Source organism: Amaranthus tricolor, chromosome 9 (assembly GCF_026212465.1).
Source record: "Amaranthus tricolor cultivar Red isolate AtriRed21 chromosome 9, ASM2621246v1, whole genome shotgun sequence".
Lineage (NCBI taxonomy): Eukaryota > Viridiplantae > Streptophyta > Magnoliopsida > Caryophyllales > Amaranthaceae > Amaranthus > Amaranthus tricolor.
The window spans coordinates 20,776,893-20,804,144 of NC_080055.1; the positions used below are offsets into that span (position 1 = coordinate 20,776,893).

At 34.5% G+C, this 27,252-nt stretch overlaps 1 protein-coding gene across 1 annotated transcript; it reads left to right on the top strand.

The window, feature by feature from the left end:
* Positions 1-1,720: 1,720 nt before the first annotated feature.
* LOC130823795 (uncharacterized) lies at positions 1,721-25,498 on the top strand. Its single transcript, XM_057688573.1, has 22 exons — positions 1,721-2,938; positions 5,070-5,185; positions 8,056-8,264; positions 8,989-9,108; positions 10,037-10,165; positions 10,250-10,375; positions 11,573-11,628; positions 11,713-11,812; positions 12,340-12,457; positions 13,308-13,517; positions 14,079-14,409; positions 18,133-18,226; positions 18,889-18,997; positions 19,177-19,448; positions 19,579-19,706; positions 21,234-21,468; positions 21,783-21,971; positions 22,246-22,529; positions 23,491-23,665; positions 23,750-23,992; positions 24,805-24,890; positions 24,981-25,498. Exons 1-22 carry the CDS (start codon positions 2,097-2,099, stop codon positions 25,126-25,128), a joined length of 4,320 nt encoding a protein of 1,439 aa, XP_057544556.1. The 5' UTR covers positions 1,721-2,096; the 3' UTR covers positions 25,129-25,498.
* Positions 25,499-27,252: the final 1,754 nt, after the last annotated feature.

Here is a 27,252-nt window from a genome sequence, read left to right on the forward strand (position 1 = left end):
CTACTCTCTAATAAATTGGTTAAACTGGTAAAATCTTATAATAAAAATATTTGCAAAATATTTTTTTTTGAAAATTGGAAAAAGTTTATTAAGAAAATAAGGCTCTAAAAGGAGACAACAACAATAAAGGGACATTAAAACGCACCTCTTTGCTTCTCCGACATAAAAATTCCCGTAGGAAACAAGCCATTGAGGAAACATAAAACGCCCTTTAAAGGATAGTAGGCAAGCCACTATGCACACCAAGACCACATAAAGGTGAATCACAATCCGACACACCAAAAAACCTAAAGACCAAAACAAATAGTCATACACCTTGGAAGAGCCACAAGACGGACCTCTAAAACATGTATACAATTAAGCCGTAGAAAAAGTGACTACATGATGTATAATCCATCATGATCACTTTTTCATTTTGGAGATCCTCATGGTCAAAACGTGTAACCGAACTCCAAGGGGTTAAAATTAATGTCTTATGATGAATTAATGGTCCAAATACAAGAAAAGGTCCAATAAGAGTTTGACTTTGACTTGTATGTCAAGGCTTTGTTAGGAATTTCAAAGTGTAGCAAAATTCGTTTTTGAGGTACATAAGGTGTCACGTTAATTTAACTTGACAATGCTGTACGTATCTTCCTAAAATAAGTCAAATAAATATACCTAAATACATTCTATAACATGGAGAATATGACTTGTTTAAGTCATGCATAAATATGGAAAGTTTGAGGGAATATTGCTATATTACCTCCTCCTTAATTGAGTTATTCAAGAGGTGGTAATTGCAAAATTCATTCGTACGGTTTACTACATCAATTATAGCCATTTTAAGAAAGGAAAGTTTTTGATATTAAGGCTATCATCATTAGTTTCGTCCATATGGTTGTTGGGGTTTATAATGTTGACTATATAGTTATTGTAGGGGATATTATTGCCGATCTGGGGTGTTATTTTGTACCTATGGCTATTGCAAGTCATAATTCCATTGTTGAATGTTTGATGGCTGAATTCAAGAGGGATATCCAAGTATTAAAGGCATTCAAGAAAAAGGTTTATGAATAATTAAAGTTTCGGATCTCAAGCTTCAACATAAGATGAATTACAACAATGGAGTTTTAACTAACATTAGTTGTAACTTATGATCAATGTCAAATACATCCTTGAAGTTTAGTCATTTTCAAATAAACAGCCGCAAAGTTTTTTTTTATAAACAACAACCTTCAAGTTACGGAACACGACAACAATACAACCACTTCACCGGATGACCTGCTAAATGATTATTGACCAAGGTAAATGACCTTTGACTTTCAATTAAATTCATAGTTGCAATACACAAACAAGCCCTTGTTTAGAATAGGTACACGCAAATCCATGGCTAGAAATAAGAACGACATTGTTCAAACTTTCAAATATCAGTCTAATCACCGACTAATTTGTTGCCACAATCTTCTAAGGGACCTCTTGAAACTACCACCTATACTATACATACATTTTTATCACCAAATTAAACATCAACCATTAATGTTTGATGATTAAGCTTTTTCATATCATCTTCATCTTATCTTATGTTAGCTATTTTTGGTGATCATAATTTCATTTAGTCAAATTAATTGATGAAAACAAGTAGTCCAAGCCAAGAAGCCACTAGAATGAAAGAGAAGGGTTGATTGAGAGAATACAAAGTAAAATAAAAGGAAGCAAATCAAGAAAGCGAAAGTAAAACAAAATTATCCTCCAAATAAAAGCAAACAAAAACAGGAAAGCTCATCACTCATCAGCTTGGCTTGGAATTTGGATGATGGTGTCATATGTTTGCTGTCTTTCCATTCTCATGCACACTTGTCATTCACCATCATCATTTTTCGTTCTTCATCAATCTCATTTTCCCTTTCTCTCTCTTTCTCCTTCGATTTCACTCTTTCCGCCACTTTTAATCTCAATTTCTTCCTCCTAGATCTCTTTTCACCCTACTTTATTACCCTCATTCGCTTTAATAATTCATCAATTTAAGTGGGTTTCTTTTTGTCTTTACAATAGTTTTCTTTTTTGGGTTATTGAATTCATCATTTAAAAACGTAATTCAAGAAATTTGATGAACTATGATGTTGAAAAATGGGGAAAGATTGGTTCTTTTATGGGGATTGATGATAATTTTGTTTCTTTCAGCAATAAACCCTAATTCAGCTTTTGACTCTATTGATAATGAATTTTCACTTATTGGGGCTGATGATTCATACTTATTTCATGGTGATTATTCTCCTCCTACGCCTCCACCTCCTGTTCTTCCCCCATTTCCGCCTTCCGCTTCGTGTGAAGGCGATCTTAATGGTTTTGGATCACTTGACAGTTTATGCAAACTTAATTCTAGCTTAGAATTATCTAATGATTTGTATATAGTTGGAGATGGTAGTTTAGAGATTGATTCTGGTGTGAAAATTAGTTGCCCTTTTTTTGGCTGTTCAATTACTATCAACATAAGTGGAGATGTTAAATTTGGTCGAAATTCTACTGTGATTGCCGGATCATTTTGGGTTGTTGCGAATACGGCTACTTTTTTAGAAGGTGCAATTGTTAATGTTAGTGCATTAGGCGGACCGCCTCCTGCTCAGACTAGTGGAACACCAGTTGGATTGCAGGGAGCCGGTGGGGGGCATGGTGGGAGGGGTGCTAATTGTTTGGCTGATAATTCTAAGCTCCCTGAGGATGTATGGGGTGGTGATGCTTATGCTTGGTCCGAGGTTGATGAACCATGGAGTTTTGGTAGTCGCGGTGGAACTACTAGTAAAGAAGAGGATTATGGTGGTGGTGGTGGTGGGAGGATAAGGTTGAATGTAATTGAATCGGTTGAATTAGGTGGGAGTCTTTTGGCTGATGGTGGCAATACTGGTATTAAAGGAGGAGGAGGATCCGGTGGCAGCATATACATTAAGACTCGTAAAATGTATGCTCTATGCTCCTCCTTTTTCTTTAGTTGGAATGGTTTTTATTTATATGAACTGTGTTTAATTCTTACTTTTAAGTTTTGAGGCTTATGGTATGTTTTGGGGTGTTATTTTGATTGTGCTTAGTAATTTGTGGAAGGATAACTTAGATGGTTGAGACTTGAGAGACTCTATGATCATAAGGAAAATGAAGTTATGTTTTTGGTTGTTAAATGTTTCTTTATTATCCTTGATAATAATACATTAATATGCCTTTTGTTGGAGGAAGATAGTTTTACTACTACAAAGTTGGAGATTTTTATTGTGCCTAATAGTTTTGTCACTACCGGACATGGCTATAAGAGGTTGATTAAGCTAAATAGAATTTTGACAGTCTCAATTTAGTGGATTTATGATTTATCAGCATTAGGAAATGTGATTTCGTTGTCCTTTTATTTCATGAAATTCCTAATGAGCCTCTTAGGTCATTGAATGGGCTGATGTTCCGATTTGTGAATGTTATTATTGGTATTCTAATGTAGAGAGGTTAAGTATGAATATAATTTAGCTTGTGTTCTGCAACAAGTCATCATCTATGTTTGGTTAGTACCATACCATTGCCTTATCATTTGAGAGCATATTGCCATAACATGCGAGGTATACTAGAGTATTAGACAACAGTAGTACAGTACTGAGGCACATCTTGGGCTTAGCTGAGTGCACCTTTTCCATTTCTGGTAACGCTCTTTGCCTTTGTGTGTATTTTGTTCTCAGGATATACTCTTTGCCATCTATTTAGCCAAATTCCATGCTCCACAGCACCCCTTACTGTTGCAAAATTTTCTTATTTGTGGCTCTACATTAGAATATCACATACATAGCTGTTAGTGATCCAAGATTGTAATTTCTATAGATCATTTGTTTTACCGCAAGGTGTCTATGATTCTTTAGTTCTTAACGCTTAGATACTCTAGTTTTTTGAGGTTGTACTGAATCGTTTCAGAAAATTATCTCCTAATTTAGTGGAAGATTCATAAACATTAAATGAGGCTTGGATTGTAATGATGGTGCTGTAGGATTTATGTTAGAAATTTTATAATAGTAAGGATCTGTTTGATTTGTTGTCACTTAGTGATACCTCTCACTATCCTCAAGGCAGGAGCCTTTTGTAGAGGCATTGTTTTTTGGATTAGAAAATTTATAGGGGCATTGTACTAATGCTATTATTCTTGCTAGGATTAAGGTAATAGAAACAAGTTGATTGTTCTTCTAGTTTCAGTACGATGGTTATGGGCTGCAACTTCTACATAAAATGTAGAATCGAATTTTCCTATATTTCTCTTCTTGCTTACCCTCAGCAAAGTTACTTCTTTTTGAGAATGCCTGTTTATGTTTTTGTTGGTGCTTTTGACTGTACTTCTTTTCATCGTCGAAAATGTTTTTGTTGCGTCTACAAGTTTTTTACTCTCTAATAACAATGCTTGCATTTTAACCTCTTCCAATCTTTTAGGAGAAGGGGATTGTTTTATTTTTCATCATAAATGTTTTGGTATTCTTTTGCCTTTTGTTGTTGTTAAGATAAAATGGCTAACTCATTTTTATCTGGTCACAATTCATTTAGAATAACCCAGCCTCTCCCTCTCATACTTTGTCTTAGAGGATGATAATTGATCTCCATTCTTTATTTTGTATATGGAATGATTTTTGAGGAAAAAAAACACTATGCTCTTCCTTTTAGAAACGGATTGCTAAGTGTTTCTTTTTGCCTGATCGATTCGTTTAAGATAAGAGAGCGTTACATATAGTAGAAGAATGCACCTGAGGGAGAGATACTTCCTCCGCCAGAAATTTTGTAACGTTGATGTGGAAAAAGTTAATTAGCTTATTAGCTAGTCAAATTATGTACCTACTGCTGTTTGGAGTCTCTATGGTCTCTCCATGGACAGTGAGTTGAGCATTGAACAATATTGGGGATGGGTTTGTTGCACTTTGATGCCTCCCGCTTTCTATGCCTTCAATAGTTTCTTTTTGCATCCTTTCTTGGAATCGCTAGGTCTTTTGGCGTAGCGTTGCGAATATATCACATAGTTTACCAATATTTATTCTTGCTGTTATGATCTGTGATCTGTCATTTGCATCTGCCCTCAACAGGACTGGAAATGGTCGGATTAGTGCATCTGGAGGTGATGGCTTTGCAGGAGGTGGTGGTGGAAGAGTTTGTATTAATATCTTCAGCAGGCGGGATGATCAAGAATTTTATGTTCACGGTAACTATTACATCATGTTATTCTCAAAGATGTTTTTGGTGTGGCGTTTTGCTTGCTCCTATGATTTTTTTTTATTTTTTATTTTTATTTATTTTTTACATAGGAACTGCATGATAACTTCTGTTTACAACTACCATTAGTTTTCTAGTTGTGCACTAGGCACTGGTGCAAAAACTTCATCTTGTATGTTATGTAAAATTCAATATATGGAGCTGACTCAAATGTCTATCTGGATGACATGACACCAAATTTCCAACAAACACATCTAACTCTATGCACTAGGAAAATCTTTCATGTTTTGGTTCAATATGAATAATTTACTTGATAGACAGAAGAAGTGCCTAATTTTATTATTTATAGAACTGTTTTGGAGCTGAATGTAACACATTCTTTCAGACTCCCAAAATACATTTCCCATTTATCTAGGATAATCCAAACAAATGCATTTTAAGACGAAAAGAAGGTCTTTAACTTAGTAATGTCTTGAGTATAGTTATACTACATTGTAATCGAATACTATTATTATCCCCGATGTGTGAAATGAAATATTCTAAATTAATTAATAAATTACTATGTAAAGGTGGGATTTTTTAGGAGAAAAGAGAGCCTTTGACGTCTTACGCATTCCATTGTTATACAACTCAATGGAAAATATGTTAATGTCTTAGTTTTAAAATGCGCTCTTGGGATGTGTCTCCAAGAAAGTGAGGGTGGTGACGTGTGGGGTGAAATGCAACTAGTCTTTTTCCAGTATGAAGCGTACATAATATAGCTTGAAGCATGTTGGAACCTTTGCGTGCTTCATTGTGATTTTTGCATTTTACAACTAAATTTTATTTTATTTGGGAAATCATCATTTTTGGGACTAATTAAGTTAGAATTTTTAAGAACTTGTATATGATGTCAAATGTGAAATTATTATCGCTAGGGACATTTTTTTTATCCATTGCTGTTAGGATTGTGGTTGTGGATGTTCTTAGCGTTTGATGATCCTTAAATTTTGAAAAAATCCAAATCGGTCATGGAAACAGTCAAGCAGTGCTTATCCTATCGGCTATGTATCACACGATTAGGCATTCTACAAACAAATAGTTTTTTGTTCTTTTTACTTCTTGTTTGCTTTTGTACTTCTACAATTATGTATAACATATTAAGTATTGTCACTTTTATATACTTTTAGTTTCCAATAGATGCTACACCTTTTATTTTCACTCTATTCAATGTACTAGACCCTTAATTTACTTGGCTACCCATATTTGAAAATTATAAAAGTTTACTATATAAAACCCAGAAGTAGTATTAATTATTATTTCATAAATTTAAAGACTAAAATAACATAATTACTAATGTTTTGATGTTGTTGGATGTAGAATACCTATTATTATATTACAGTTCAACATTTTGTAAGTTTAAGCAATTTGATTTTCATTTTAGGATTCTTAATCTCAAAGTATGAATTATTCACAACATGTATACATTTTATCTTTATTAATTTTAGTTATTTTGTAGGATCACAATCTTATGATTCTATGACCCGATCTAATGATTTGTAGCTATGTGCTTCCACCAATCTAAAGTAGGATCTTGTTCCTAATAACCCTGGTTGAATGATGCAATCAAGCGACATCAAACATACCGAACAAGGCTCAAGAAATGATGATCATGTAGATTCTTGAGTCTAGTCATCATTACACTTTCAAAATTTGTGTTTTAGGATTTTCATACTCTTAAAGGCAACTTAAAATATTATTTGAAGTAATCCATTTGCTATATATTCATACAATTTGAAACAAGTGATATTTAAGTTCATAATGTGACAATGTCACATAAGTATTCTTATGCATCATTTTATCCCATGCACTGCTTGGGTTTAAAAGCTGGGCAGAAGATTAGTAGGAAGGTAATGATTGTATATGTGATGGCTGCTTCTTCACTTGCCAAATGTTTTTGGGATGGAACCCCTTTTTGAGTGACTTGGTAGATGGCCTACCAAGTGTTATGAGAGCTAATCTTTTGGCTCAATTGATAATTGCATGCAGTGATGGACCAAATAGAATGACTTTTGGTTTTAATATAATGGTTTCAGGTGAGGGTGCAAGCTTTAAGGCATTATAGGATTCTAAACAATGAGTTAAAGCTTGGTCAGTAAACAAGCATGAAGGTAGGGAGGGCAAGGAGACTGGGGGCATGGTGCATTGGTTAGTTCATGATGTGCTGATGGTGTTAGGGCCATGTTCATGATTGGGCTCACTAATGCAGGATTCAGACTTCTGACTTGATTAAGGGAAGATGAAGGAATAGATGTGAATAGAGAGATTGTTGGGGATTGGGATTTCTTATTTGTGCATGGAAAAATTTATCCCACGACAATTACTATTCCATTTGTTTATTTTTCCTTCACTCTTGTTTGTTTTGCTAGTCCTATCACATGCGTGTATAGTTTTTTTTTGGTGGGCCTAGGCAGCCGTGTTTTGATTTCTTACTCAATTGGAAATTTCAAAGGAACTGGAGAGTTATAAATCTGAGTGTGCTATTCAGAGGACTAAACTTGTTTTTGTTCTGTTAGTGTGTATTATTCTATGCTCACAAATGTTTTAGTTGTGATTAGCACAATGGGCAGGGTTAAATGTGGATTTTTTGAAGTAGTAAAGTTATGTTGTGTGTATTGTTTTCTTTTTGAAGTAAATATTGTATGTATTATTATAATTATTATTTATTTCAGGGGAATAAAATTTATATCCCATTCTTAATTACACTGCTATCTGCCACTATGTTCTAGCCTTCTGTGTGTCAGATCAATGTGCGCTTAGTTTCTCTGTTCATGCACATGATGATAAGGTGTTACTGAATAATAATTTGAATTTTGATAGGGGGCAGAAGTTTTGGTTGCCCAAAAAATTCAGGTGCAGCTGGAACATTCTATGATTATGTTCCGCGGAGGTTGATTATCAACAATTATAACTTGTCAACAGACACAAACACACTTCTTCTGGAATTCCCTAACCAACCGCTATGGACAAATGTCTACATAAGAAATCAGGCAAAGGCTACTGTTCCATTGTTTTGGAGTCGCGTGCAGGTATGTTCTGTAGTTATGTCATGTTTGTGGATTTTATATATAGCTTGTTTGATTTCTTTTCAGCACCTAGTTTCTACTTTCTTGTGTTTCCTTTTTATTTGGTGGCAAAAAGTTTGTTTTGGTGCAGTTTTTTTCTTTTAATTCTTTTATATTGATTTATGTCTTTAGCTTGTTCTATGGGTTGACTGGTTTACAGATATTGCATCTTAGCAATTCCTGCTACTTGTTGCATCCAGGATAGAAAAAATTGCTTTTATAAACGTTATAGCATAAAACATTTATTTCCCACGTCCCAATTCAGGAAAAGAGCTATTTTGTTTGAGTAGGTATCAGAGATCATTTTTGCCTTTGGACTGGTGATTATACTATTTTGGCAAGGGTGCTCTCCAATAAATTTGCTGGTACATGTAGATGGAATCGTTGAAATAAAAAGGAAGTTTTTTTTAACTGTAAATTTTATTTTTAAATTTGTTTTTAACAACATAATTTTGGTAGTCTGAGAGATTATTTGCAAGTTTATTGAAGAGCGCATTAGGTTTGCAATTTGAATTTCAATCTCAAGGAGGTATGAAGGTAGAGTGAGCTGTACTTTCCTGAACATGGTCATGTTGCTTACTGGGGTTTGATCTGAGGGGAAGTAAGCAGATCAATTTTCATTGTTAGATGTTATTTTGCTACTTCACCTTTCACGTTATATGATTGCATATATTTTCTTTTCAAACAGGTCCAAGGGCAGCTTAGTCTGACTTCTGGTGCAGCTTTGACGTTTGGTCTGGCACATTATGCATCATCAGCATTTGAGTTAATTGCCGAAGAACTCTTGATGAGTGACTCGTTGATTAAGGTAAGCTCTTTTTTTGTCTTCCCTATTGCAATGATTGAAATTATTAGATGTAAATCTGTATTTAAACTTTTATATGATACTTTGTGCATAACTTCTGCTCTCTTATTGTATCCTTTGTTCCTATTGTAACTTTTGAAAGTTAAAATTATCCTTTTTATCTGCGCCAGTGCTGCTAGTTTTACACTTCTCATAGTCTAGCACAGCGGATCGGACTAAGGCTTTGTCATGTTTGACATTGTTGTATGGGTTATAAGTATTTTGTTTTGACTTTAGATTTGATAAAATTAGAGGGAGTATTATGTTATTTTTTTTCATGCAATTAATAGCAGCTTTTTGATTTGACATGTGCTTAAATTTGCCCACAATTATTCTCTGTAACTGTTAATCTGTCTGCTTACTATTTTTGAAGTGTGTACTGTTGTATTAACTGGCTTTTGTTTGCAATCATGATGATCCTAATTTTGATGGGACAAAAATTTATACATTGGTTTATATTATAATTAAATCTTGTGCAACTTTTGTTTATGTGACCCTCTGAATCCCCCCTAGATAACTGTGATGAACGGGGGATCACTATTTTTTGTTGAAGATAAGAAAATCAAGAAACGATTAGCTGTGTAAAAAAATGGTAGGAAAAATGATGTTAATGACTTAGTTACAAGCTTTTCAAGAGGCATGTTCTCTCCCAAGAGTTATAAACTCATTACAACATTTTCCTGATGCCCTTTTCTCATTTTCCTATTCACTACATATAAAATTATTTTATAAGAACTTGTAGTAACCAAATTTGACACAATATTCGGTTCAGTTACACTAATAACCTCCACACAAATTTCTGTTACACAATATTCTATTTACTTCCTTCACATGCCCTCTTTTGGTTTTATCATTACAATCATGGTATTTTACTTTTATTCAATGTATTCAGATATATGGCGCTTTACGTATGACTGTAAAGATGCACCTAATGTGGAACTCAAAAATGTTGATTAATGGCAGTAGTGATGCTATTGTTGCTACTTCTCTTCTTGAAGTCAGCAATCTGTTGGTTCTAAAGGTACTTTATTAACGTTTATCACTCTAATTGTTGTTCGCTTTTCAGTTGAGATATAATACCGTTGCCTATCTTTCTGGTCTCCAGGAATCATCTGTAATACATTCTTCTGCAAATCTAGGAGTTCATGGACAAGGATACTTGAATTTGACTGGCCCTGGAAATGTCATCGAGGCTCAACGTCTTGTTCTTTCATTATTTTATAGTATCTATGTGAGTTCCTTTGCTTCAATAGCTGTTTTCACTTGTTTTTCTGCAAGCAAAAATTTGTTTTGATGTACATTGAACAAACTAGAGTTAGGTTTCTCTCACAGTACTTATGTATTGTAAGAAAGATGGCGTCATGTTTTGGAACCTATTGCTGTCTTGAAAGCCTACCACTTCAACTCACATTCCACTTTGATCTAATGATTTTTTTCTGGAGGAAGTTGTACACTTTCACAAGTAGTTTTTTTTTTTTTTTTTTTTTTTTTTTTTTTTTTTTTTGATTCCAAGGAGAGGACAGCCCCCTACAAGCAAGAGGAGGTGGAGGAGGAAATGATCTTCTTGTATGTAGTGAGAATTGAATCCCTGTAACAAGGGTGGAAGGAAAAAGTCTTCAACAACTTGGTCAACCCATGATTATCTTCATGCATAAGTCTTGAAGCTCAAGGAAAATGCTAATGGTGGTTTGATTGTCTGACAGGAACCTGTAGCAAATGTAGTTCATTTTATTATTTTGGGAAACCATTTCTCAGTAACTTAAAGGGTCATTGCTTGCGTATGCCTATTGAGTGGATTAGGTATGAAGTCTTGATGTTTTTCTTAAGAAATATGGTTATTGTTGACTGAAGATGCAGCGTTTTTTGTTGAACGCATGAAAGTGAAGCTAGCAAACACAACTGGAAAAGAGCTGTGCGACCTGTTAGGTGGTAGCCTAAAGTACTTTATTATGGAGCATCGTTGCTTAAATCGCTAATCCCTCAATTTATTGTGAACCAAATTAGCAGACGTTCAGGCTATTTTAGGATTATTAGGAGTTTAGCGAATTAGGTAGTGAATTTGCTAACACTAAGAAAATCAGGAATAGGAATCTAGAAAATTTTCAGTTGTATATTGATTGTTTATGGAAAAGGGGTTTACTTTCAAGAACTTAGATGCTTAGGCCTTGTGTCTTTCTGCTTATATATTACTTTGAAAATAGCTTATCTTCCTTTTCCTCCTTTTCTCTTTTCTGTAATATAGTTTTCTTAATTTATAAACAAACTGATATATATCATGAAGAGACAAGTGTAAATCCGTTAGTTCGCTGTAGATGCACCAAAAGGGTGTCATGCACCAGATTAAATATCATCAAGTTAAACACTATTTTTGAGTATATTGTTTTTATTTATACAATATTCTTTACTATGCTTTCTGTTGTATGTGAAGGTTGGGCCAGAATCATTTTTGCGTGGTCCTTTGATAAACGCAAGCACCGATAATGGGTATGCTAATTTCTTTGCCTTGGAAACGATTAATTAGGTTTCTCGGATTATAATTTATGTTTTTGTGGGCCTTCTGATTTTCAGGTCCCCCCAACTTTACTGTGAACAGCAAGAGTGCCCTGCTGAAATACTTCATCCACCCGAAGATTGTAATGTCAACTCCTCACTTCCCTTTACCTTACAGGTATAGATCATATAAAACATGGATTTGCTAAAGTTGCATAACTGGGCCATTGGGGAGATTCAAAGAATGGGTTAATCTGTATATAAGCTGCTGTATATTGTTTTTTCTGTTGACAGATTGTCCCCATGTTTTGTACTCCCATTTCAGCATTATAAAGATATCGTGTCATTGTTCTTTTGAAATTTGTAGAAATATACTGGTAACTCTATATATAGGTGTTGTGTGTACTAGTTTTTTTATACTGAGGGTTATGCTAGCTAATTATAACTAGCTTAACTCCTGTGCATTGCACTGAATATCCTAATTCAAATATTTACTTATAAATAAACCAAATTAATATTATATTTGAATATATTATCTGTTAGAGAATATTTTTTACATTTATCTTGAAATATATGTTGCTAACATAATTTGTGGTAGAAGACAGCCTCATTCCCGTTTGGAAGGATGGGAATTTGATCTTATCTGCCCAGTGTTAGTGTTTTATGATGACAATTCGATGTTCCTAACATAATTTGTTAATGCAGATTTGTCGTGTTGAAGATGTTAGCATTGAAGGTGTGGTGGAAGGATCTGTTGTTCATTTCCACTGGGTCAGATTTGTGGCAATTCCACCTACAGGAATGATTAGTGCATCCGGATTGGGTATTTCTTTTAGTTTCCTGTTGAGAATATTTGCATTTACCTCAGAGAAGTTGTATTTCAGGAATCTGCATGAGATCATAAGCTTTTAACACATGTTATTTATATGTTTGCAGTATGGTCTGGAGAGGGTACCAGATACTACTTTATTGAGAAAACCCAAAATACTCTCATTTTTAATCATTAACTCTCATTTTTAGTCATAAACCCATTATCCCGCCTGGTTTGTAGCATATGGCGCTTATCCCGCCTGGTTTGTAGCATATAGCTTGAGCGCCAATTGCATAGCAAGAGGTCTCGGGTTCGATATCTCAGCTATAGCAATTGTGAACCAGTAGTAGTTGCTCCTGCTAGCATTCCATACTGTTAGCATGATGTGCGGGTTGCACCATATAGATCGAGGTTTACCACACATCCAAGTGGATTGATTCCTAAAAAATTTCTTTTAATAAACATAACATTCCCGGCTGTCCACTGCAGCACTCGATGTTTAATCTAATATTAAATTTTGCACCTAAAGGACTTATCGCAAGCTCTATTTGTAACTTTGCTTTGTGAAATTAAGGTTTTCTGCTATGATGATCTCAGTTGGGAGTTGAATGTTTCCGTATTACTAGCTCCATTTTCTTCAATTTCCTACCCAAATTTGAAAACCTGATGCTGTTAATTGATTTTACAGACAGTGGAGAGAAAGCAAGATTTCTTAGTCTAATTGAAGCATCTATCTAGCTACTTTCTACTTTTTATTTAATCTTATTAAGATTTAAAATATTTTTTTAGCGTGGTTGTCTTGACTAGTTGAAGTTGGGACATGTCTATTAGCATCTGATGACTTCTTGCTATGTATTTGTAGGTTGCATTGGAGGTGTCGGCCGAGGAAACCTTTCTAGCAATGGTCTCGGAGGGGGTGGTGGACATGGTGGTAGAGGCGGAGATGGATACTTTGATGGAAAATTTGTTGATGGTGGTGGTGCATATGGTGATGCTGAATTGCCTTGTGAACTTGGTAGTGGCAGTGGAAACCACAGTTTACCAGGATCTACTGCTGGTGGGGGTATAATTGGTATGGTTTCCTGGTCTTTAGCTATACCTATACTTTTGTATATGGAATATGCCGGATATCAAGTGATCCCTTAGATCAGTAATTTTTTGTGGCCCTTCTTTGACTATAGAAGTTTGTTACTTATTGAAACTATTCTTGACTGTACTGCTATTTAGGCATTTACATTCAAGAACCATCCTTAGGCATGTATGTGAAGGGGTAGCAATCACGGTGATGTGAATTGATGTGGTTATTGTACCGCTAGATATTGGCTACAACTGTAAGATATCCCTGGAATCTGTTTGTGATACGGGTTTTTTTACTCCTTTACTATTCTGGTAGTAGATTTGAAAACTTTTTCGATTTGGCTAAAACAAGATGATGAAGCCTTGTTTTTGCACTATGTTTGACTTAACTTGATTATCTATAATATTTTTTTTCGATAAGGATATGTAAAAGTATTAGACCCTTTCCCTTTCGGACTCAATTCTTTTTTGTGCTGTAACAATATTTTCGTCCTCTTAGCATTACAATACACTCTTCCTTCCTTTTTTTAAAATCAAATTTTCATCATTATAACAGTGATGGGTTCTGTGGAGCACTCTCTTCCAAGCATGGAAATCCATGGTACTATAAATGCTGATGGGCAGAGTTATGAAGAGGGCATTGTAAAGCAAGAAAGTGCAATGCTACAAAACATTGGCCCTGGTGGTGGTTCTGGTGGTACCATTCTTATATTTGTTCACACATTAGTTCTTAGAAATTCTTCAAGGATTTCTGCTGTTGGAGGAACTGGTAGTCCAAAAGGAGGCGGCGGCGGTGGTGGTGGAAGAGTTCACTTTCATTGGTCAGATATTCCTGTTGCAGATGAGTACCAGCCCATAGCTAGAGTGGGTGGGAGTATCCTTGTTCGGTTAGTATCCTCCTGTCTGAAGAATCATTATCGTAGTATTTGATTTGCATGCTTTTGTTTACCTCTTTTTTTCAAAAAAAAAAAATTATTTTGTAAAAAAATTGTCGATGCCAATGATGTCGTGCTCTCATGATTGTAACCCCTTCTTGGATACTTCAGCATTTTTACTTGGAGATTGGATATTTTTGAATACTATGTTTGAAATGAGTGGGAAAAGAAGACGATAAAAGAGTTTGATGATGAGATATGGAATCTTTGTTCATTATCAAAACAGAAGTATAAAAAAGGAAAAAATAGTCTTGAGGTTCTTCTTTGAGGTTAAATCAATAAAATGAAACCTTTGAAAACTTCTTTAAAAATACGAGATGAAGTTGTCTCAGTGTTGAAGCTAGCTTTTGACGAAGGAACTTCTGTAAATTATCTTAGGTGTGGAGCCCAAAATTCTCATGAGAGCCCCAAACTCTCCTGTAAATTATCTTTTGGAGTACTATTATTTGAAATTGTGTTCTATCATTTTATTAGTCAACAATAAGGTTGTTAATAGCTATAAGATGTTTTTATTATAAGCAATATTATATTAGCTATTATAATAATTTAATAATTCGGATAGTTTCCCCATATCTTAAATAAATATGACATACCAAATACTAGGATCCATGCCGTATTTGATACTCGTACCGACTCTAGGTAACCTAGCTTTGATCTAAAAATCACACCACCAAGTCAACTGAAACCATCGCTATTATCAACGTCGTCGCCAAAACACCTACCCCACCTTGATGACCATCAAAAAACCTTTAAACCCTGAAATTTCATCACATTAGCCACCCTTAGAAAACCCCAAAATTTCTCATCCCGAAAGATCTAAAAATTGATGTCGACATTACCATCACTATCATAATCAAATGTTAATATAATCAAATGGTTGACCACCATTACCACCGTTCTCTAAAACCGTAATATTTCTTCCCAATTAATGTCATATTATCAAGCCCTAAAAGTTTCAAATGGATATTTTTTGTCTTTGAGAGGAAATTAAAAGAACTCAACTTTTTTGGAAAAAAGAACTATTTTTGAGAAGAGAAAGGAAGGGAAAGAGTATATACCACCAATCTTGATATTGGATTGAAAATGCATGGAAAAAGCCCCATATTTCAGTAAATTAAAGGTTTAAAATGTAATGATTTGATAGGAGAGAGAAAAAAATAGCAATGATGTTGATGGAGTTGGATGAAGGTAGAAGATTAAAAGTTAAAGAAATAAAAAAAAAGAGGGCACATGGGAGTAAGGTAGAGTAGATCTAGAACTGTTTGGTTATAATTAAGTTAATATTCTAAGTGATCATTTAGGGAAAATTGTATTTAATGAAGGTGGGGGTATAAGTAAGCATGAGGAGATGTATATTATTTAAAGGGTATAAGACTAAACTTAGTACTTTTTTACCAAATATGGAAAGTGGAGCAGCTAATAAGATATTTCCGTTTGGGGAAAATGTAGCAGCTATTAAAAAACCGAGGAGGTATATCAATTTATAAATATAATTTATGATTCTTATTACACCTTTTTGAAATTTTTGTAGATAATACTACTATAAATTTCGCATACATGGCAAGTTTAAGTAGTTATAGTAACTAATATGTATGAATAACGACTAATAATTGATGTCTTAAAATGATTTTATATCACGCGTCATGTAATTGGACTTCGTAGTTCACCTAGTTGAATATTCGTTCTAACGTGACCCTTACATAGCTTAACGTTTCGATATATTTCGTGAATTTGATTAATTTAGTTTAAGGGGTAGATATTTCCCTGAATACTAGATTTTTGATGTGGCTGTGTGAGAATGTGGGGTTAATTGATTATGCTCCCCAATTAGCAACTGAAATCTTAAGATGTCACCATCAAATTCTTTTTGAATCTTAGTTTGGAGAGGTGCGAGGTGCACCGAGGCGTTAAAGGTTCCTTTTTCTGAGGCGCAAGACAAAGGTGCTGGCTTTTTATATGTGAGGCACATGTCGCTAAAAAGTTCCAAAATCAATTTTAAAACATTTTTAATACATAAAACAACATGAAATTCATATTATAATAACATATAAGTATCATATACACTAACTTAGCACATAAAGTCATACTATAATCGACAACTCGGTAATATAGTCTTGAGTTAACAAAAGAAATAAAAACTACAACAAAGATAAAGGTAAAGAAAGCAAACAATAGTTCTTGATGGCTGAAATGTTTTGTGACACTTAAACAAAGTAACAAACACTAAAAATATAATCAAAATCATCTTCCTCTTAAGCATCTTTACCATCTCATGTATAGTTCTCATCATCACTAATATTCTCTTCTTTCTCCTCATCATCATCATCTGAAACATCAAGAACATCATCCTCATAAGCAATCCCTTTTCATTTCTCTTTTTTAGAGGAAGGAATCGCACAATCTCTCATCCTTGAAGCTCTTGTAATATAACTCGAATCATTAGTACCAAGAGCTCTGGCAACTTGCTCGCATCATTGACAAAACCATTTCAAGCAAGCACAGAAATTAACGCATTGCACGAGCCTATTTCCATACAACCCACCCTTTCAAACACTTGTTTCATATCCGAGACACAAGCATTTCGACCATACATATCGATTAAGGCATGAACAACTCATTTGTCTATTGCAAAACCCCTCTTGATCACCTAACACATAATCTATTCATCACCAAGATTTTTATCTTCTATCCTTCCAAGCAACCACTTGTTGCTTTCATCTATATCCTCTAAATTAGTGGATCTACGGTGTCATTTTTGATGTAATGATGACTAAAATCACGATTTTTTTGTAAAGACCAAATCATTTAACCGACATTGAGTCAACCGATTTTTCTTCTTTGTATGAAGCCGTAAAAAATATTTTAAATTGTAAATTAAGTGTTTAAAAATGTATGAGATAAGTCATTTAGGAAGAATAGTGCTTACATGTTCATGTCATTTAGAGATTAGGAATTGAGGCTCCAAAAGTAGACCATCACTCGGCTTTTAGAATATAAAGCATTGTCATTTTCATGTAAGAATACACACCTCATTATATAAGGTGCCAAACAGGTTAAAAATTTGTGCAAGCAAGTTGAAAAGTCTGTTGTAGCTTTTATCTTCAAAGTGCGTGAAACTGTACTCTTGAATCTTGATATGTTAAAAGCCTCTAACACGTCAAGAGTACGGCTTGACATGGCAGGACTGTACTCGACTTGTTAGAAGCCTTGAAACTTAACATTAGTTTAATTATTGAGATATTTTGCATGGGAGTAGTACAGGGTACTGTTAATGCAGTTTAATGCACATGTTGGGTATGGTAGATTCACCATTTTTGGTATCTGAATAGAGTAAAAAACTAGAATCTCTATCTACAATAAAAGGTTTGATGTGTCGAAAAGCCTTGTTTGTGGGGAAACATGGCCAAGACATTGTGGCATAATGTACAGAAGCATAAGATGTGGCAAAAAAAAAATTGCATCTGCTCCCATAAAGACAAAACTATCGTTGTTGGTTGTGGAAAATATTTTCAGTTATTTATTCAAGGGTTATTTCATGCCCCAAGGATTGTGTGGGATTGTGCCTTCAGTAAATGTTGGTTTAATTTGGTTCATACTATTTATCCTCTGTCAACTCTATTGTTCTGGTGGTCATTTGGTGTTTGTGTTCAAGAAACTAATTTAATCTTATTGCAGAGGTGGCCTGGCAAAAAGTCAAGGGCATTCTGGGGAAGATGGAACGGTTACTGGAAAGGCCTGCCCAATAGGGCTCCATGGAATCTTTTGTGAGGTAGCTTTTGCTGTCTGATTCTTGACTTAAAAATTATACTCCTTCTGTTCTTTTTGATTTGCTTTAAACAGAAATCGGGTTGCATCAAACAGAAAGTGGTAATAAATGAAGAGAGAGAATGAATTGTGTGTATGATATTAAAAGAGATTTCAAATGTATGGATGAGATTAAAAGGAAGTGGTGGGCCGTTATCCAAAAATAGTAATAATGCAAATTAAGTGGGACAGATCAAAGTGGTAAATGTTACAAATTCAATGGGAGGGAGGGAGTATCTTTATATATCTTGTACAAGTTGTGTTATAGAGAACGAGTTTAGTTAGACTGAAGTCAACTCCTCCTCATATAAGAGATGTGGTGTTAGTTCTCACAATCATTCTCATTAAAATTGAACTCTTCACTAATTGAGAAGGAGTTTAGTTAGACAAGTGAAATGCATTCTTGCTGAAGAGCTGTGGTCTTGCAACCTTTCTCATTAAACTTGAATTCTTCCCTAAGATTGGCTTAAGGTATCATCCAGTTGAAATTGTTATAGCTTTTAAGGTTGCTGATTGCAACTCTTGTGTCAACTATATCTTGCTCGCCTGTAGTCGTTAGTTAGCTGGTTGAATTTATTTCAGGTGTGTGTCATTGCATCTGAAGGTATTATATTTATTTTATGGCAGGAATGCCCTATTGGCACATTCAAAAATGTCACCGGATCGGATTTTTCTCTCTGTCATAGTTGCCCTGCTTATGAGCTTCCTGAACGTGGCATGTATATTGCTGTCCGAGGTATCTTTGATGCTCTCGTCATTTCTGTTTCAAAAATGTTGCTGTGTTCTTGACACCTGCGTAAATCCATCTTTTATGTGTTTTCTTTGCCCATATTTTCTTGAGATGTTAGCAAGTGATTGTTATGATTGGTTTCTAGTATCTCAAACTCCTACTCTGGCTCTGTTCTCTTTTAACAGGTGGTGTTACTAAAACTCCTTGCCCTTACAAGTGCATATCTGAAAGATATCACATGCCTCACTGCCGCACAACATTGGAAGAATTAGTATACACATTTGGTGGGCCGTGGCTGTTTGGTTTTTTCCTTCTTAGTATCCTCATTCTGCTAGCTTTAGTTCTTAGTGTTGCACGGATGAAATTTGCTTCTGGGGATGATCCTCCAGGTCTGTTACCCCATCGACGACGTACACAACTAGATCATTCCTTTCCTTTCCTTGAATCCTTGAATGAGGTTAGCTTTTGTTTCTTGGGTTCTTAAATGTCTAAGCAAAGCGTCTAAATTTTGTAATGTTTTTGAAACACCAATTTGTTCAGTGTTTTCCTCTTTTGTGACTAAGTGTAAAGATGTTTTTGTGTTACAGGTGATGGAGACTAATAGAAACGAGGAAGCACAGAGCCATGTACATAGAATGTATTTCCTCGGCCCAAATACATTTAGTGAACCATGGCATCTACCTCACTCACCTCCAGAGCAAGTTAAAGAGATAGTGTATGTCACTGTGTCTCATCCTGGCATATATATATAGAGAGAGGGAGTGTCAAATTCAAGTGATAGCCAAACTTAAATGAGAATCATTAGAACCATAATTATTTTGAATTTTTTTTCTTTTCTGAATTTTTTTTGAAAAAAATTATTTTGTCTCGAAAGTAACACTGAACACCTTTTGTCTAAAAAGTAACACATTTTTCAACAAGTCTTGTATGAGACCGTCTCACCATGAGATGAACCCATATAATAACCTATTTCTCTAATTGATTACTTTAAGATTGTAAATGATCACTTTAGGGATGGTCTCATCGTGAGAACGTTTCATATGAGAATCTGTGCACTTTTTTAACATGTTTGTCAGTTTTTTTTTTGTTCTGAATTTTTTTGGGGTGAAATTCCTTTTTCTGGAAAGAAACACTTTTTTGCCAAAAATTAATACATTTGAATGTAAAAAGTAACACTTTTTTGTCAGGTTTTTATTTTTTTTTTTTGTTTTTTTTTTGAAAGTAATAGTTTTCTGCCAAATTGTAACCATAAGTTTGGTGCTCACCTGAACTTCATTAATGTTGGAAAGAAAGGGGATTGTACTATCTTTTGCAAAAATGTGTGGAACTATAACAATTTTGAAATATAAAAATGTTTAGTGTAAGTTACCTTTTCAACCTTTCAAGGCCTTTTCTTTGTTCTCCCTCAGCTGGCTAGTAAGCGCTAGAAAACGAACCTTAAATGGATTATATGTGAATCGCTGTAAGCATACCCCTTTGTTAAAAAAATAAGGAATGTTAGGCTTTCATTTTTGATAAATGAATTGAGTTATTATTCTGATTAGTGCAAAAATAGAGTAGCTATCTTTAGGTTAGAGATTTCCATGGAAGCTGTGACCTTGCTTCTTAAGATGACGTGATATTTTCAATTTATCTTGGTGAAGCTGGGATTATAAAAAGATCACTTTTTTTATCTATCGAAGTAGGTTATAGAAAGTAAATTTGCAAGGAAAATGAGCTCCATGGAATATGTTTGACTCTTTTCTAATCATCCTTATTGTTTAGCACCTATTTTCCCACCACTGCATCTAGTTACTATCAAAATTTATTTTTTAAAAAAGCTTTTCAGGATCCATTGATGTTTTCTTTTTTCTGAAATTTTTACATGAACTGAAGAAATTGGCTTGGAACTTCATAGCTCCATTAATGCTAAAAATTCTAAACGCACCACTTTTACTAAGGATGGACATCCAAGTTTTCTTAGTAGAGATTACTCTATGAAATTCAGTTTCTTGGTAAAAACTAAAAGACTTTCATAGAAGATTACAATTAAAAAATGTCCAAGTTAATGCTTATACCGTAAATGGTTAAATGGAAATGGATGAGAAGGTGGCTCAAAATTTGGCTTTCAAGATTTTAAAATGTTACTGTTTTCCTTCCATATATGTAGGTGCTCGTCTTTTTGATCTTTTAGGATCCACGTATCGGCAAATTGCTTTTGTTACTGTCTCTTTTTTAATGTGAATTAAAAATCATATTTCAGGCATGAGGATGCGTTTATTCTCTTTGTGGATGAGATAAATGGAATAGCTTCATACCAATGGTGGGAAGGGTCTGTGTACAGCATTCTTTCTGTGTTGGCATATCCACTGGCATGGTCATGGCTGCAATGGTGTCGAAAAAATAAGCTTCAGCGGTTGCGTGAGTTTGTCCGTTCAGAATATGATCACTCATGCTTACGTTCCTGTCGCTCTCGTGCTCTTTATGAAGGACTTAAGGTTCTTTTTTCGTTCTTTTCTACTTTGATATTGTTTCCACGAGTCCACATCTGCTTGAGTGATTTTAAATTTAAGATTGACAACATGAAAGGACTTACAAACTTTTTTTCCCCGAATCCTACAAGATATTTTAGCGTGTATGAGTTATATGCATTTGGATATAGTATAGGTGGTCGCTCATGGTGCCAATAAAATTGTTGTGTTCATTTTGGGTTAAAGTATCTTTTAGAGCTGTCTTACAAGACTGACTACTATTAGTTTATTGAGTTAAAATCATCTGTTTATGGCCTGAGCTGAATTGTTCATTGTTCCAGTTATCTGCTACTTCAGACTTGATGCTTGCATTCTTGGACTTTTACCTGGGTGGAGATGAAAAGCGTTCTGACCTTCCTCCTCGACTTCACCAGCGCTTACCTTTGACCATGATATTTGGAGGTGATGGAAGTTATATGGCTCCATTTTCGCTTCACAATGACAATGTATTAACTAGCCTATTGAGTCAGGTAGATATTCTGTTTACATGAATTCTTTTCTAAACTTCGTTTGAAGCCAAGTTCTTGTATGGGATGGTCTTATCCACGAGAGGGCCCGAGTTGCCCATTATTCTAAGAAAGTTGCTCTATATATCACACACAAATAAATCATATAACTATATAAGTCACCCGATCTTACCATAAGACGTTCACATGCACAAATTTCTTTGTCTTTGAATATTACCACTTATGAGGCCGTAATGTTTTGAAAGTATGCTATTTTGATCATGTTGTTGAATTGCAGTCTATGCCACCAACAGTTTGGTATCGACTTGTAGCTGGTCTCAATGCTCAATTACGTTTGGTTCGTCGTGGACAACTTAAGTTGACTTTTGAACCTGTTGTCAACTGGCTTGAAATCTTTGGAAACCCTGTCCTTAGTATCCATGGTCTGCGAGTTGATCTGGCGTGGTTTCAGCCGACTACTTTTGGTTACTTTCAGTTTGGGCTTGTGGTTCGCAAGGCGAGAACAGTGCAGCCAACTGGGAGCAGTATCAATCACCACTCTCCTCCAAAGTCGCCATCAAGGTAATACATGGAATAGTGATATAAGTTGTGCCAGATATTTATCTGCTATTATTGAAATGTGTGTGATGTATGTTGGACTTCCTCGTTCTTTTGGATCTTGTATCATTACGTATCTTATACCCCCTCACCATTGGTCACTTACTCGGGCCACCCAGCTGACAAAGAGGAAGAATTGGAAAATAAAGAATATTAATTTGTCTGCACATAGTCACATATGCGAAGTCATTGTCTTTTCCATTTGACTTTGGCTGCTGAGAGAACTCATTTGTTATTACTTAGGATAGCCATGGCAGTGAGGTAATCAGAAATAGCAAAAGAATGTCAAAGTAGGCTATCGCGACCTACATATTGGCCATGATAACATCAATAGCTTTCAAATAACTAGGGTTTTTTTTCTTTTTTTTTTCTGAACACTTATCTAGTTTTTGACATGGGCGAACATTACATCCCTTGAGATTGGCTTCTCTTGGCTCAATGGCTCCTCTCTAGCCAGTGCTATGGAGAGTTGAATATATGCAGTCTTACTCTTTTGATAACAAAGAGATGATTGTTCTCGATTGAACCTTGAATTCAAAAATTATTTGCAACTAAGAAGTACACTTGATTTAGTGAACCATTTTACTTGATCCGTTATAATCTGAGACCGAAGATAAACTAGTTTGGTGCTCAATCAAAGACGGACATAAGTGATACGAATTTGGCCGTGGGGATGGTATTTTGATTTAATGCTTTGAGGTCGTCTATGATTATAACTGGAAAAGAATGACTACGAATATTCAGTTCCATGAATGCTAAATGGAAGAATTGCAGACCTATAAAATCATCTTAGGATAGTTAGATAAATCCTTCCATAACAAAATTCGGATTTTTCGTTGTTTTTGGCCATTAGATTATGTTATTTTCAACTAATTAATTTTATGGATGAATGTAACACTTAATTTAGTCTCTTTCACGTTTGCAGAGTTTATAGAGGTGATCAGCCCGACCACACGAAAGACAATGAACTGCAGATAGTGAATAAGAAAATATCGGGATGTATTCTCCAAGACAAGACCTTGCACATGCTTAAAGACAGCTGGAACCTTTCTTATCCTCTCAGCCTTATAGCATGTAATACCAAGCCGGCTGGGCATCAGGTAAATTATCCTGATCCGTAAAATTAATTAATTGATGCGCTTCGTTTGAGTTACGTAACCATCCTTTCTATGGTGTAATTGCAGGATCTAATTGGTCTTGCCCTGTCGACACTACTGCTTGGAGATTTTAGCTTAGTTGTTTTGATGCTGATACAGCTATATTCGACTTCACTTCTTGACTTCATTCTAGTTCTTTTTGTTCTTCCTCTTGGAATATTACTTCCGTTTCCCGCTGGAATAAATGCTTTGTTCAGCAGAGGACCCAAAAAATCTGCTGGTCTGGCACGCATACACGCTCTTTGGAACATCACTTCGTTTATCAATGTGGTAAGTATCTACTTTTTCATTATTTGATAATAATTGGTCGTTACGGAGGTGTTCAATTCTATTTTGTGCTGAGCTCAAGTGCATCACCTGAGGAAAGCGGGAACGGCTTTCTATTGTCATCTAACTCATGCTAAATTGAATGATTTGATTATTATGTATAAGCATGTACTATTATCTTCTTATTGAACAATATTTGATAATACTTGGTTCCTAAATCATATTTTTGGACTTATAACACATACTGATTACAAAGCCAAAAAAAAAAGTTTACGAATTTCTGCCCTCTCTCGACGGCAACATTAGCGTTTTAAGGTGAGTGCCTCCAATTTTATAAAAAGTTCGCTATGATTTCATCTGATTTGTCCATCTACATTTTATATTAAAATGGCTGTTTTTTATCATCTGCACTAAATTATGTGAATCAGAAACAACCTCTTTCTTTTACAAGGGTAAGATTGCGAACTTCTGACCCCTAAATCCTGCGTCGATGGTAATCTCATTGCGGAAAACAGAAATTGAAATGATACCATGAGCCAAGGCAACGGTTGCGATCGCAGTAACGGAATGTTGATGTGGCTATCATAGCGCCTAAATATAGATCGAAACCTTAAGATATTTCTTGATACAGCCCAAAACACGGTATTTTACCCCTTTACAACGCGGGAAATATCGGCTCATTTATTTTGAAAACCTTTACAACGCGACCGACGCAATGCGATGCTATGATCCATGCTTATAGTTATATCTTCTGTTTGTACATGTATTGATCAACATGTTGAAGCTAAAATATCAAATTATGTTGCTGGTGACAGATAACTGCTTTAATATGTGGACTTGTTCATTACAAGAATCAACCAAGCAAGAAAGCTGGGGAAGTCCATTCATGGAATCTAAGCAGGCAAGGGAAACCATATCTTTCATTTTGTAACATCCTTATACCTTCGTGTTTTGCTTTCGTGTATCATTCCTGACGATACCATTGTTACAGGGAAGAAAGCGAATGGTGGGTTCTGCCGACAGGTTTAGTTCTGTGTAAGCTTATTCAAGCCCAACTTATCGATTACCATATTGCTAACCAGGAGATTCAGGATCTAACATTATACAGCAAAGACCCTGACCAGTTCTGGCAGTCATAATTTTTTTCGTACTGTCAACATAAATCGGAACTGAGATCTTTACGCTTTTCCGATATCTTTACTGTCGTCAAACGGCATATCGTATATCCTGACCCGATATAAACTCATATAGTCTTAGAGTAGTGAGGATCGAGGAATGTGTATTTGGTCATTTCTCCTATATAAATCTCACCATCATTTGGGAGGTCTCATTTTGAGTAAAGTTTATTCTTTCTTGTTAATATATTGTATATAACATCATAAATGTTAAAAGCTTGAGAAATCATGCCAAGTATGTGATTTCAATGCTGTTTTTTTTTTTTTTTTTTTTAAATTTCTGACTACTGAATTGGAAATTATTGGAAAACTGTTTTGAGCATATTATTGTAAATTTTGCTTAAATTTATCTCCACATTTAAGTTTGTGCATTTTTCGTGCCCTCTTTTTAAAGTGGATACGGGTATGATATGTCCGCTATCCTTCTTTTCTAGACTCCGATTTGTGTCGGATACTAGATTGTTGACAATGACTATGACCTATCTCCACATTTACTCCCACCATTACTTCCAACTTTGGACATTTATTATAAGTACTAACGAAGTGAAATAATACAATGATTTTTTAGTTTATTTATAAGAAGAGATCATGTGAAAAATGTAAACGATTTTTTTGTTTTCTTGGGTCACTGGCCATCCGCCGGAAGTTTTAGGTTTAATATCGATATTGTAACAACAAATCTAATAAATCTAAGTGTAGTTTTTGGTGTATTATTTTTATTGGAAAGGGAGTGTGTGGGGATTAATTATCTCAAAAATAAGTTGGGTACCTCTTTGTCTTTATAATTTAAGCGAAATTATAAGATGCATGGTTTCACGAATGACTTTCACAATAATTGATAACAATATCATGTGGAAAAACCATAGCATTTCGTGTTTTGTTGTTTCCTCTTATGGATTACTATATGAATTTGATTTTCATCGTCTACAACCTATGAGAAGTGAATTTTCCTATCCCTCTCAAATGTAAGGAATTCACTTTAACTTGAATGAAATTTTTTTTACAACTAGTTTATTATTAGATCTTCTCCATACATAGGATGAATAACCCGATAAATATAGATATTAGCGTATGAGCTACTTGCTTTGAAGTCTTCTTATCGAAGAACACTCTTTTACAAAAATAGCTAAAAAACATAAGCAGAGTAAAAATTGACAAATTTTTTGAAAAATCTGTACAATTTCAAGAATTATGATGTTTTTCTTACAACTTTGTATATTTAAACACTTAATATATACTCCTTCCGTTCTTTTTTGATCTTCCACTTTGGGTTTTTCACACATATTAAGGAAGATAGAATCTTTGGGTTGTAGTGGGTATTATTTTAATTAAATAGTAGTGTAAAGTAATGATTGTATTGGAAGTATGAGATTGTAGTGGGTATTATTTTAATTAAATAGTAGTGTGAAGTAATGATTGTATTGGAAGTATGAGGTTGTAGTGGGTATTATTTTAATTAAATAGTAGTGTGAAGTATTAATTGTATTGAAAGTATGAGGTTGTAGTGAGTATTATTTTAATTAAATAGTAGTGTGAAGTAATGATTATATTGATAGTATGAGAGAGAAAATAACTATAAATAAAAGAAAAGGGATACATTAAAAGAAAAGGGGGGGTTTTAAGGGGTAAAAGTGGGATAAAAACTTTCTAAAAATAGAAAGTATTCTAAAGTGGAAGAACTTATAAAACTACCCGTTATAATAAGGTGGAAGAACTTAAAAGAACGGAGGGAGTACTATGTAATTTAATATTAAAGTTCCCAAGAGATTCTGTGCAGTCGAACATATTAAATAGACTTCCAATTTTCCTACTAAAAAAATCCTAAAAAACGACAATAAGAACTTTCTTTTTTAGAGAGATTATAAATTGAGAACTTTGTCCTTAATCTATGAGGTTGTGAGAATCATTAGGTGGTTAAAAATCAACCACAAAAACATACATGAAAAATATTCATCGAGTTATGATCAACTCTACTTTGATTTATGATTTAAGGTTTATTATTCTTTTTTTATTATCAAGCGGTCTGAAGTTTTTGTTAACTTTTGTCTTCTATAATTAAGAATTGGAAAGCTCTTTTGACCAACTATT